The following is a 12,422-nucleotide window of genomic DNA, read 5'->3' on the forward strand; positions in this document are numbered from 1 at the left end:
CAGACAGACATTCCCCTAGAGAATGTCTCCAGGTGTGTCAGGGTCACGACAGATGCCTCCAAAATGGGCTGGGGCGCTGTCTGCAACGGGAACGCAGCCGCTGGCTTATGGATGGGCTCGCGACTGCGTTGGCACATCAACTGCCTCGAGTTGCTGGCAATTCTGCTCGCTCTGCGGAGGTTCCGGCCGTTGATCCAGGGCAAGCACGTGTTAGTTCGGACAGACAACACGGCAACGGTAGCATATATCAACTGTCAAGGCAGTCTGTGCTCCCGTTGTATGTCACAACTCGTCCGCCATCTCCTCCTCTGGAGTCAGCAGCACCTCAAGTCGCTGCGAACCACTCACATCCCGGGCGACCTCAACACTGCAGCGGAAGCGCTGTCACAGCAGGTTACCCTCAGGAGAGAGTGGAGACTCCACCCTCAGGTGGTCCAGCTGATCTGGAGTCGATTCGGACAGGCACAGGTAGACCTGTTCGCCTCCCAGGAATCCTCCCACTGCCCGCTCTGGTACGCCCTGACCCCAGTGAGCCTACTTGCACAGACCCTGTGCAAGGGAAGGAGGTTACGCAAGTAACCAGGACGTTTTTCCATCACAAGTGTCTCACGAGTTTAATGTCTCATGTTGTGCTCAGATTAGCCAAGATTCCAAAGTCTCATTTAGCAATCAAAAGAGCTTTCAATACAAACTCAAACACATCACATCAAATTCTTCAAGACCAATGTATCTGGGCCACAATTTTTTTAAGCTCTATGCTTATGTGTCAACAAACTTTTCATTTGTATCCATTTTTATTTCTTCCAAGAAATTTAGCAGAAACATCCATGGAACACATAAGGAAGATTTCTGAAGAATCTTCATGTGACTCTTTTCCATAAAAAGACAGACCACATCTGTTAAGCTCAAAAAAAAAAAGCACCATAAAAATGCACAATAATATCCCATTTTAGCCCATGACCCACACTTTATATTTCGAGTCTTCTGAAGCCATACAATAGCTTTGTGCTAGGAACAAACAATTACTGATGTCATTATTCACTGAAAATCTTCCCCTCCACTGCAGCTCAAAAACCTCATTCTTCATTCCGCATTTTCTAGCTGGCGCGTCATGTTCAGTTACAACACACACGAGAACCAGTGGCATTTGGGCATCAATTACTATTTTCATGGTGCTTTTAGGGTGTTTTTTTTTGTCCTCTTAGGAGCTTGATAGCTGAGGCAACTGAAAACTACACAACTGAGTACTCCATGATGTCTCCTGAGCAGTGCTGGGTAGTAACGGATTACATTAGTAGTGTAGTCTAGGGCATACGCAGGCATCTTTCTTAGGATTTTGTGTATGCCCACCTAAAATGAGTGATGATACATATGGCCGACAGAACAACGAGTAGGCTTTTGACCTGGAATTTTTTCAATCTACTAATGCAATGCCGCAGCACCGTTTAGTGATTATTATTTTTTTAAGTAGAGAGATTCTTTCTAAATGCGCACGGAGCAGTGGGAGGTGGGAGCACAACTGATGGTACAGGCAAGACAGACAGTCCAACTAAGCTGATCCACTAATCAGAACGTTCATTTCAGACGTGACTGGATATTTGCTAACCAATCATATTTTCCGTTTCAGTAAGGGGCGGGACATTTCCAGCGTCTAATGCTGATGCACAAGCATCCATGGAGTAACCATAATTTGTGCTGTAAATTTATTTCCCTGCTAAACGTAAATATAAATATAGGCTATACATTTAAATTTAACTTATGCAATTAAACTTTGTGAAAATACATCATGTTATTGCACCCGTAGTAGTTTTTGATGCTCTTCGCAGATGCTGGACAACTATTTCCCATAATTATTTCAAATGTCTTTTTTTGTGCCTTTTACTGCTGTCAGTGGTGCCTTTTTTCATGATATCAAATCATTTCAATTTATATTTCTAAGTAGGAAAACAATTTCACTTTACACAGAAAAGCACATTATAGTACACAAATAAAACAAATAAAACAAATAACCATTAATTTTTATGTAGGCTATACACTATATGGCCAAAAGTTTGTGGACACCATATGTGCTTGATGAACATTTGATTTCAAAACCTTAGGCATCAATTTCCCCCTTTGCTGTAATAACAGCTCCCACTCTTTTGGGAAGGTTTTCCACTATACTGTATGTAGTAACATGGCTGCAGGGATTTTCTCTCATTCAGACACAAGGCTATCAGTGAGGTCAGGAACTGATGTTGGTCGATGGGGCCTGACTTACATTTGCTGTTCCAGTTCACCCCAAAAGTGATCAGTGGGGTTCAGTTCTGGGCTTTGTGCAGGCCAGTTAATTTCTTCCACGCCAGGCACAGTAAACCATTTCTTTATGGACCTCACTTTGTTCACAGGGGCATTGTCATGCTGGAACAGAAAAGGGCTATCCCCAAACAGTTGCCACAAATTTGGAAGCACACAAAGCCCAAGCCATTACATAAAGAAACATTACGATTTTTCTTTACTGGATTTAATGGAGTAATCAAATTCGTTAATTAGAAGGGGGTGTCCACAAACTTTTGGCCATATAGTGTATATGGTAATACAAGAGGGGCTCAGGTAGCTCCTCCACACACACAGAGCGGACAGTGACAGGTGAAGATAACATGTTACTCGAGGCTAATAGGTGTTTTATTAGGTGTTTTTCATGATGACTACATAATTCCAACCAGAAAGTTTGGAAGAATAAGTCCAATTGGACTTGGTTTCAAAGCCGCATTCCACAGCTTCGGTGTGGGAAAATTTTGGCTTTAAGCCGAATGAGAGAGGAGAGCCCATTAACGTGAATGAGCCGGTATGTCGACTTTGTTTAAAAACAGTGGTAATGAAATTGGCAATACAACTAACCTAAAAGCTAATCTAAAACATAACCATCCCATCCAGTTTTCTGAGCTGGGACCAAAAACCACATTTGGAGATGGAGAGGGTTCTTCCCGACTTAATTTTTTTTTTGACATTCCAATTCCAATGTCTGAATATTCTTAAGAATTAAAGTTGGAATGGCTCTTTGAAAGGGTGTACTTGCATTATTATGCTATTATATTATCATTATATCAGTGGCATAAAATGGTCTTAAAATGACAATAATATCGAAAATGATTTGTGGGACAATATATCGTTCAACAAAAGTAGTTATAGTGACAGACCTATTTCCATGGAGCTCTTACAGTGTCCTGCTGTTCTGCTTTTATTCATCAGCTGTTTTCCACAGAGTCCTGTGTTTCTCTCTCTCTCTCTCTCTCTCTCTCTGTCTGCTTGTTTGTTTGTTTATTTAGCACAATGAGAATGACAACAATAGAACACACAAATAGAAGTGCAAGGAAGAGAGATTTACAGCCTGATCTCATGAAAATTGTGACTGTGGCAAGATTAAAAATAAATAAATAAATTAAAAAAATTATAATATTTTATGTGGTTTCTTACATATATTGCAGCAGTTCTATCAGGAAGACTCGCAGACTTGAGTGAAATTTAAGAAGACATTTATTTGATGAATATAAAACAGAAATGTAATGTCTCTCTTTGGCATAAGCCCCATATGGCGGTCCGAAGAAGTTGTACTCGGAACCGTCATATCCTGCCGGAGATAGGAGGCAGGGGCGAGGAGCCTACCCCTGTGCAGAACGGGACTCAACTGGTGGTGGTGGGGTGGTGGAGGTTGCCGCGTTAGCACACTGAAAGAGCAATGTGATAGATTGTGAGCAGACTTATAAAGCAATTGCTTACATGTGATTGGCTAGGAGTTACCTAGCTAATGATGCGATGATGTACAGCTGTTAGTCTTCCCGCTAGAACTACGCTGTGCTTACATTTCTGTGGTGAAATGTCCACTGTGTGGTGCTACAAGCAAGTTCAATTTTCTTCTAGACAGATGAGATTTTTAAGGTTAACGCTCTATCGAATGTTACTGTAAATCAACAAAACCTACTTCCCTACCCTAAACATAAACCTTGGTGTGTCATATAAAGCAAATGTGAGATGAAAAACACAATAGCTGAAGCAACCACATCATTTTGTGGTGCTTCTATGACATTTTTAGCTCATGTGTTGCTCCTCAGGACTTGTACTCTAGTCCTTTGCATCAAAAGCGCAATGCTTGATCATTTGAGCTTCGAACAAGCTTGTAAATGTAGTTGGTTATGTAATGCAGACGTTAAAATGTATCGCCTTACAAGTCATGCTCTAGGAAAAGTGTTTTGATATCATAAGATAGCATTGTGTGAGAAACAGGTTGAAAAGTAAGTGTTTATGAACTGATAATCAGCCTTTTTACTTAATTTATGTGAAAGGGAATAAAAGTCGTTGTTGCTGTGTTGGCCTAGCGCTTCTAGTATTCATTTCACCAGGAAACTGCTAAAATGCATACAACGAGCCACATTAAAAGCATTTTGCAAACAATGTAGGTATAGTAACGTGATTCTATGAGACTAGGTTGGAGATTTAAAAACCAAAATGGGATTTTGTTCCACAGGAAAAAAGTCAAAGAAGTTTTGCATGACATGAGAGGTGTGTAGATGAGAATTGTCAGTTTAAAGCAAATTATAATTATAATTATTATTAATTATCAGATTATAAATTGCGACTCGATTGGACTAACCAAAAAAATCTGTGAATACATGATTTCTGCTGCAGCGTTTTATACAAACACCTTTTCACTTTCCTAATTATGCTACTTAATTTTTGTATTTAAAATCCACTTGGCTCATACATTATATTTGATAATATTGTATGTTTACTGCACATTGGAGCAGTCTCAAAAGAAAAAGAAAAAAAGCACTCTCGCTCAGTGGTGACATTTGGTCTAAATGTGCGGATGTGTATCTGTGATTTAAGCAGGACTTGCCATTTTGGAGTGCTCTTCTAAGGGATTGTGTTTTGTGAAGGTTATCCTCAGACAGATCTGGTTAGTTTACATTACTTGTAGAATCCATCTTTAAGTGTTTATGTGGAAAATGGATTCATTCTTGCTATACTAAAACAAAAATTACGTTTTTTGTCTTTTTTAACATTAATGTCCTGTTCACATCCTGTTCCCATTCCTTTGCTATCTGTTCTAAGAACTTGACACTAATATAAAAGAGGAGGTGTAACGGTTCAATTTAATAGTTCAGATTTATCTGTCAGATCTTATTATTGTAATGATGGATCATCTGCAGGATATACATTGGTCTGAACAGGCTTCAAATGTAATTTCTGAGGGCAACGCAGGGAATGAATATTTCACCTTCTGACATACAACCCCAAAGGACAAACATTATTGCTCAGTGGTTGCTCCTTCACAGCTCAGGAGACCTTATTGAGTTATGTCAGTTATGTTTCCTTTAACAGGGTTCCAATGAATTTCCATGACTTTTCCAGTCATTCGTGATTACTGGATAATGATTTTAAAAATAATTTCATAGTGAGCCCTCACAAAGAGCAATTTCCAATTAATTAAATATTTTAGAGCTGTGCAGAACTAGAACCAACATAGTCTCATAGAATGAACATTACCATAACTACATTTTTGCAAAGTGAAATGAACACTAGAGGTGCTACAACAACTGTGCGTTTCATTCATTTTCACACAAATTATGAGTACGACTTACTATGACTTTATAAACACTTATTTCTCGCTCTGTTACTCACACACTGCTGTCATGATATCGAAACACTTTTACTCTAACACAACATTTGAAAAACGATACATTTTAACACTTGTATTACAGACTCACCTACATACACACACTTATTCCAATGTGAATACCTTGCACTTTAGCTCACCTCATAGAGTGTTGGACTTGGAACTCAGAAGACCAAGAGCACACAAGCTGACATGTGAGACAAAAGAAGCTTCAGAAAATGTGCTTTTCATATAACATTTGCTTTTAGGACACTATTGGTTAGGTTTAGGTGTTGGTTAAGGGTAAGGAGGTCTGTTTTGTTTACCTCTCATTTGCTTTTAGAACACTATTGTTAGGTTTATGTTGAAGTCTTTGGTTAGGCAAGTACATTTTAGTCATTAAAATCTCTATCTTACATTCACCTTTAAAACTTAGTCTGATTCTGACACCGTTTTGCTCACTTTTGCCGCCTCCCCACTGGACGTTTTACTGGGAAAACATATAATGAAGCACGTAATTTTGTTTGGTAAAAATTTTGCCAAGGTAGCATAATTTTCATGAGATCAGGCTGACAAAAACATTTACATATTCATTAACTACGTACAAAGCTTTGAATGGTCTAGCTCCACAGTACTTCACTAATGCAATTTCCATAACGTTCTAAGATTTTATTTACTTGACTTTTCCAGGCTTTGAAATCACAATTAAAAAATTCCTTTATATTTCCAGGTTTTCTATGATTGTGAAAACTCCAATTTATCTATCAGCTTTTTTCTACTAAAATTCCTTAGAAAAAATAATAATAGACCCAAATGGGACAATTGACAGTGACATACTCAAAGAGTAGATAGAGATCTGTAAAATTAGTGTGGATAGATTAGCCCTGATATTTTGGCCTGAAGACTGTGAATGTGATTTTAAGCTTTGACTATCTTAGCGAATATGAGCACAGTTTGAGACATTGTTGAGATCTCTTCTGAAACTCTTGAGGAAATACATGTGAGATTACTGGAGTCTGTTTATCAGGAGAACAATCTGAGAACCAGGGGAGTTTTGAAAAGTGTTGATTATTAGACTGAAAAAGTTCCAGGTCAAAAGCCTACTCGTTGTTCTGGCGGCCATATGTATAATCACTTATTTAAAGTGGGCACACACAAAATCCTAAGAAAGATAGGTGGGCATACGGCGTATGCCTGCATATGCCCTAGACTACACTACTGCTTGCTACCTCCTCTTCTGTTATCAGAGTGACAAAAAAAAAAAAAAATACAAAATAAAATAAAATCGAGGGAGGGATATTTAAACCCTTCATCTGCTGGGATTAAATTCCAAACCCTTCAAACTTCATGTTATCAAAATGCCTGTCTAACACATTCTGTGTCCCAAACCCGAGTTCACCGGAACTCACACCACAAACAAACCTACTGAATAATTTATAGCTTTCTATATAATATTCCATATCTATTCTAAAATACATGTGAAATTAATGTTTTATTTTCATATGGCAGCTCAAACTCTCTCAAAGGACAACACTCCACTTGAGAGAAGATCTACTGTAAACCCAAACTGAGCATTTTTATTTATTAAGAGATACATTTTCAAGAGCTAAGTCAAAGTAACATACTACCATATAGCTGCAGTATATAGAATGTATCCTGTGCACAGCATGCACATTTTCTGTATACACAGAATACCTGGATTACCTACTTCATTAACCAACGTGAACAATGCTGGAATACTGTATCCGACAAAGCAGTTGAATAACCTTTGCATTTCTTGTTTGACTGATGATCCGGAAGTAATACCAGCCACAAATTTTAACATCTCTTTTTAATCACTATACGACTTATTACTTGACTGCCAAAAGTTTCACAGAAAATTACCATTTTTATTTCTGAGAAGCTATTTGGATGACACTCGTTGAATTAAACATGCAACGTCATGGGATAAACATACTGAGATCACATGTTAACAGAATAGCATACTGTTTGAAACATTGTCACATTACCATGGTAAACTACCATACTACTCATACTATTTCTGCCATAGCTATATCCGGCAGAAATAGTATGATTACTATGGTATTATGCCATTCCGAACTCAGCCATTATTGATGATTATTGTTTAATGTTGCAATTGCTATTTTTTTTTACAATAATAATAATAATAATAACAATAATAATAAAATACTATACAATATTGCAAAGTATTCAGTATTTAGAAAGCAGTAGGCCTATTCCATTCCAAACATAGAAAAAGTTCTTGGAAGGAAAGAAAAAGACAAATCAGAGAGAAAAATCAAAGACATTACAAAAGTTCTATTAAATTCACTATAAAATAACGAGTTGGAGCCATGACTAGAGGAGCATATGCTCAGAGACTTTGAGCTGTAGAGTTCATAACAGCAATGCAAATTCGAATCTGGCTTATGCCATTTGCTGATCCTGTTCCCTCCTCTTCTCTCCATCATTTCTTGTCCTGTCTCGACTTTCCATACAGTCTATATACTACAGGTGAAAAAAAGGCCAATTTTAAGAGCTATCCCTTAGCATTCCTACCTCATTCAATGGTAGCCCAGAAAGTACATGACAAGTCCTGACAACACTGGGCAGCAGACAGGGGAAAATATAAGTCCATTATATGCTTTTAAGAGCCCTACAAAACAACAGGTACTGGCACAACATCTACTGCAATATAATGAAAATGTAGCTAGTTATGTGTTGCTTGCCAAATTTTTATTTTACCAGGATTCATGAACACTTTTAATGGCCATCAATGGAGAAACAGTCTTTTGCCCATATAATGGCACAGTTATGGTATCTACTAGCAGGGGCTAACTGCCCATGTCAACCAGCCAAACCTTGTCCCATTTACATCAATGTATTTGGTAGATGCTTTAATCCAAAGCAATTTACAGTGCATACAAATTATACATTTTTATCAGTTTGTGTGTTCCCTGGGAATTGAACCCATGACCTTGGTGTTGCTAGTACCATACTCTACTATTTAAGTTACAGGAACCACTGTCCCATTGGCTCTCGAGTCACAACACACATTGTTTCAAAGCAGCTTTACAGAAAATCATGCTTTAACAGAAAATGAAGTTATAATATCTATAAAGTCTTAGAGTGATCATCGTGCATTTGTGTAAATAGTGTTTAAATGTAAATAATTCAATAAGTAAATAATAATTGTATATAGAACCCCTGTGAGCAAGCCGAAGGCGACTCTGGCATGGAACACAAAACTCCATAAGATGTTGGTAAATGGAGAAAAATAACCTTGGTAGAAACCAGGCTCACTGTGGGGGGCAGTTCCCCTCTGGCTAAACAGCATGAATATAATGCCAATATTAGTTATTTATTTGCAGTGCAAGTCATGGTTTAAAATTAGTAAACTAAGTAAGTGTGAAGGGCCAATGTTTAAACAACAATATTTTGTACAAACTGTAAGATTAATGACTAATGTCTTTGAGGTCCATCCTGGATTAACTGCAGAAGTTCACATAGATGTATTGTCCTTTGTTAGTTGGCTGATGTAGGCTTTTGTTGGCAATTCATTGATTGTCTATTATGTATTACATTTCAACCTTTTCATGAGTAGGGTCTAATTTCCCTTTCAGTACCCCCTGGAGTGAGTTATTTTTGCCTGTGACACTGCATAGAAGGTAGAGGTGGGCAAAGTGTAGAGGAGTATTTATTTATTTGTTTTACTTTTTATTTCTTGCCATGAAAAAAAAATACTGTATATAATATAGTAAACATGTGAACAAATGGGTTATGTCTGCTGTACTGTATTTGTTTTATTTATTTCATTTTTATAGCTGTAAAAAACAAATGAACAATTAATATCAGCAGTCCGGTTTGCCTATATGCACTGTTTGACTTCTCAGACATTGTGTGTGTGTGTGTGTGTGTGTGTGTGTGTGTGTGTGTGTGTGACAAGCGTTAATGTAAACAGACTTGGCTGTATGCATCAGATAAAATCACGCTCGATCAGCATGTTTTAACTGTAAGTATACGAGTTTTAAACTGTTACCATGGTGCTTTTGTGATGGTTTGGCTGTCTGTTGAGACTTTGTGATGGTTTGGCTGTCTGTTGAGTTGCTGTTTGTGTGAATGAAAACCGCATCTGCACCTAATGAGTAGACATGGCTGTGTGCATGGGAAGATCGCATTTAGTTATGATGGATGTGCATATACAAGCTGTGAACTTGTATATGAGATAGTGGTACTTTGGTGACAATTAGACTTTTTGTTACATAAAATAAACATATTATGTGCTTTAAAAGACTCTTTGAGTAGCTGTTTGTCTGACGAATGACAACCGTTACTAATGTAAACAAATGGCAGCACGCATCGGAGGAAGATTGCGTTTGATGTATTGACTGTGCGTATAAGAGATGTAAACTTTTTATTGTGGTACTTTGGTGACGAGTTGGATGTACAGTATGTATATAAAATAAACATATTCTGTGGTTTAAAAGACTATATGAGTAACTAACTGAGCCAATATAATTTACAGACGCTTGACCAGCACAGCCTGTGCTGGTGCGAAAGCCTATTTGCAGCCTATTTGGCTGTTGCAGAAACACATATGTGTGACGCTACTCTGCGGGGCCCAGTTATTAACCATCATATGTGTGACGGTACGTATGAAAGGGTTAAGAGTGTAGTCCATCATTAGACCAAGGCAGTGATCAGTGAGGTGCATCGTAATTCAGCTGGCAGGTCATTTCTGTACGGTTCATTCTAAGTCAAAGGTTCAGGCAGTGGCACATGCAGTATCCCATGTCTTATGGTTGGAGTTGGCATCAGATCATCCTCTGCGAAGTCCATAGCCATAGACTGTAGTGTATCTGGCTGGCACAGGCTGCAGTTAGTCGTCATCACTCAACGACATGTAGCAATGGTAGTCGGACACCAAGCAGGAACGGAGCTGGATCTGGCAGGCTGTATGATTTGGCAGATATGAATCCCGAGATTGAGACAGGGAAACAAATAGAGCAATATTAGCGTAGATGCCAGTCAATTTATTGCAGAGTTATAAAATATGAGAAGTGTTTCCGGTTCCGGCAGACCTATATGCATAACTATGCAAAACTATGAGTTGATGGATAAATTAGGTGTATGCCTGGCTGAATAGATTAGTCTTTAGTCTAGACTTAAACTGAGAGAGTGTGTCTGAGTCCCAAACAGTGTTAGAGAGACTATTCCATAGTTTAGGAGCCAAATAGGAAAATGATCTACCTCCTTTTGTGGATTTTGATATTTTAGGTACTATTAACAGGCCAGAATTTTGCGATTGTAATGAACGTGACGGAATATAGCGTGGAAGAAGGTCACTTAAGTACCGTGGAGCTAGACCATTCAAAGCTTTGTACGTAGTTAACAGAATTTTAAAACGAATACGAAATTTAAAAGGTAGCCAATGTAGGGACAATAAAAAGGGCTAATATGATCATATTTCTTGGTTCTAGTCAGCACTCTGGCTGCTGCATTTTGAACCAATTGAAGTTTATTTACTGAACTTGAAGGACCTCCTGCCTGTGGACTGCAAATTTTTTATAAAATCTGGAAGGTTTTAAGCATCAGTTTTGAGCCGAGAGCAATTAAAATTAGATTCAGATTCAGTGTGTATACAGTAATCCCTGCAATGACTTGTTTTGACTGCACACCGGAATCAATGCCATATAGAGATAAATAAAAGTGCACACACACAAACACAGACCTCTATAACACAATCCAGTCAATGTCGTTAACCTTTTTTACTGATGTCTAAAGCACAGCCCTCCTATACCCCTGCTGAAAAACACAGCTTAAACCAAACTAAGCGTAGCTGGTTCTAGCTGGTCTAGCTGGTAAACCTGCCCAATAAGCTAACAAGATCCAATAACCCCTCTTAAACCAGCAAACCAGGCCAGCCTAAAAAAGCTGAGAGATCAGCAAAGACCTCCAAAAACCAGCTTAAGCTGGCTTTAAGATGTTATTTTAATTGAAACCATTTTTCTTTTCTTTTTGTCTTCTTCTCTCTGTGTTTGTCTCTTTTTTCGTTCCTTTCCTTGATTAGTAATTTTTGTCCTCTTTATTTTAACTAGTCCCCTCCTTACCATTTTTCAGTTTCTCCCTGTGCTGTCCTATTATCATTATCTTCACTGATTAATTATAATTAAAGCAGTAATTAAAGGCATAGTCATGCTTATTAAAAGCATAGTTCACTCAAAAATGTAGATTCTGTCATCATTTACTCAACCTCTTGTTTTCTCAAAGCCTTATGACTTTTTTAAGCAGGTTACAATTATTTTGCCATTCTGATTATTTCTTTGTTTCTCCAGGTGAGACATTCTCTGAGATCTACAGTCACACAGAGAGGTGCCAGACATGCAGTGAATGCACAGGTCTCATGCGTATGCAGACACCCTGTACTGACTCTAATGACGCTGTGTGCGTGTGCAACTACGGCTATTTCCAGGACGCTCTGTCGGGCCAGTGCGAGCCCTGCACTGTGTGTCCGCGTGGTCAGGGGGTGCTGATGCGCTGTGACTATGACCACGACACGATCTGTGAGGAGTGTATGGATGAAACCTTCTCTGATCAGGAGAGCTCGCTGGACCCCTGCCTACCCTGCACCATCTGCGAGGTGCAGACAGAGACTCTGATCAGAAATTGCACACCCTTTGTAGACGCACTCTGTCATGGTGAGAGAATCACACAAACACACACATCTACCCAAAAATGCCAAACATACATTCTAAGTGTCTGTTCACACAGAACATGTTGAAAAAAC

The 12,422-nt window shown here is 38.5% G+C and overlaps 1 protein-coding gene across 1 annotated transcript in view; it reads left to right on the top strand.

The window, feature by feature from the left end:
* ngfra (nerve growth factor receptor a (TNFR superfamily, member 16)) overlaps positions 1-12,422 on the top strand; it is a 63,679-nt gene that overhangs the window by 17,211 nt on the left and 34,046 nt on the right. Inside the window, exon 3 of the mRNA XM_051714741.1 lies at positions 11,971-12,333. Coding sequence (XP_051570701.1) covers positions 11,971-12,333 — 363 coding nt within the window. The remainder of the gene's footprint in view (positions 1-11,970; positions 12,334-12,422) is intronic.

Source organism: Myxocyprinus asiaticus, chromosome 13 (assembly GCF_019703515.2).
Source record: "Myxocyprinus asiaticus isolate MX2 ecotype Aquarium Trade chromosome 13, UBuf_Myxa_2, whole genome shotgun sequence".
Lineage (NCBI taxonomy): Eukaryota > Metazoa > Chordata > Actinopteri > Cypriniformes > Catostomidae > Myxocyprinus > Myxocyprinus asiaticus.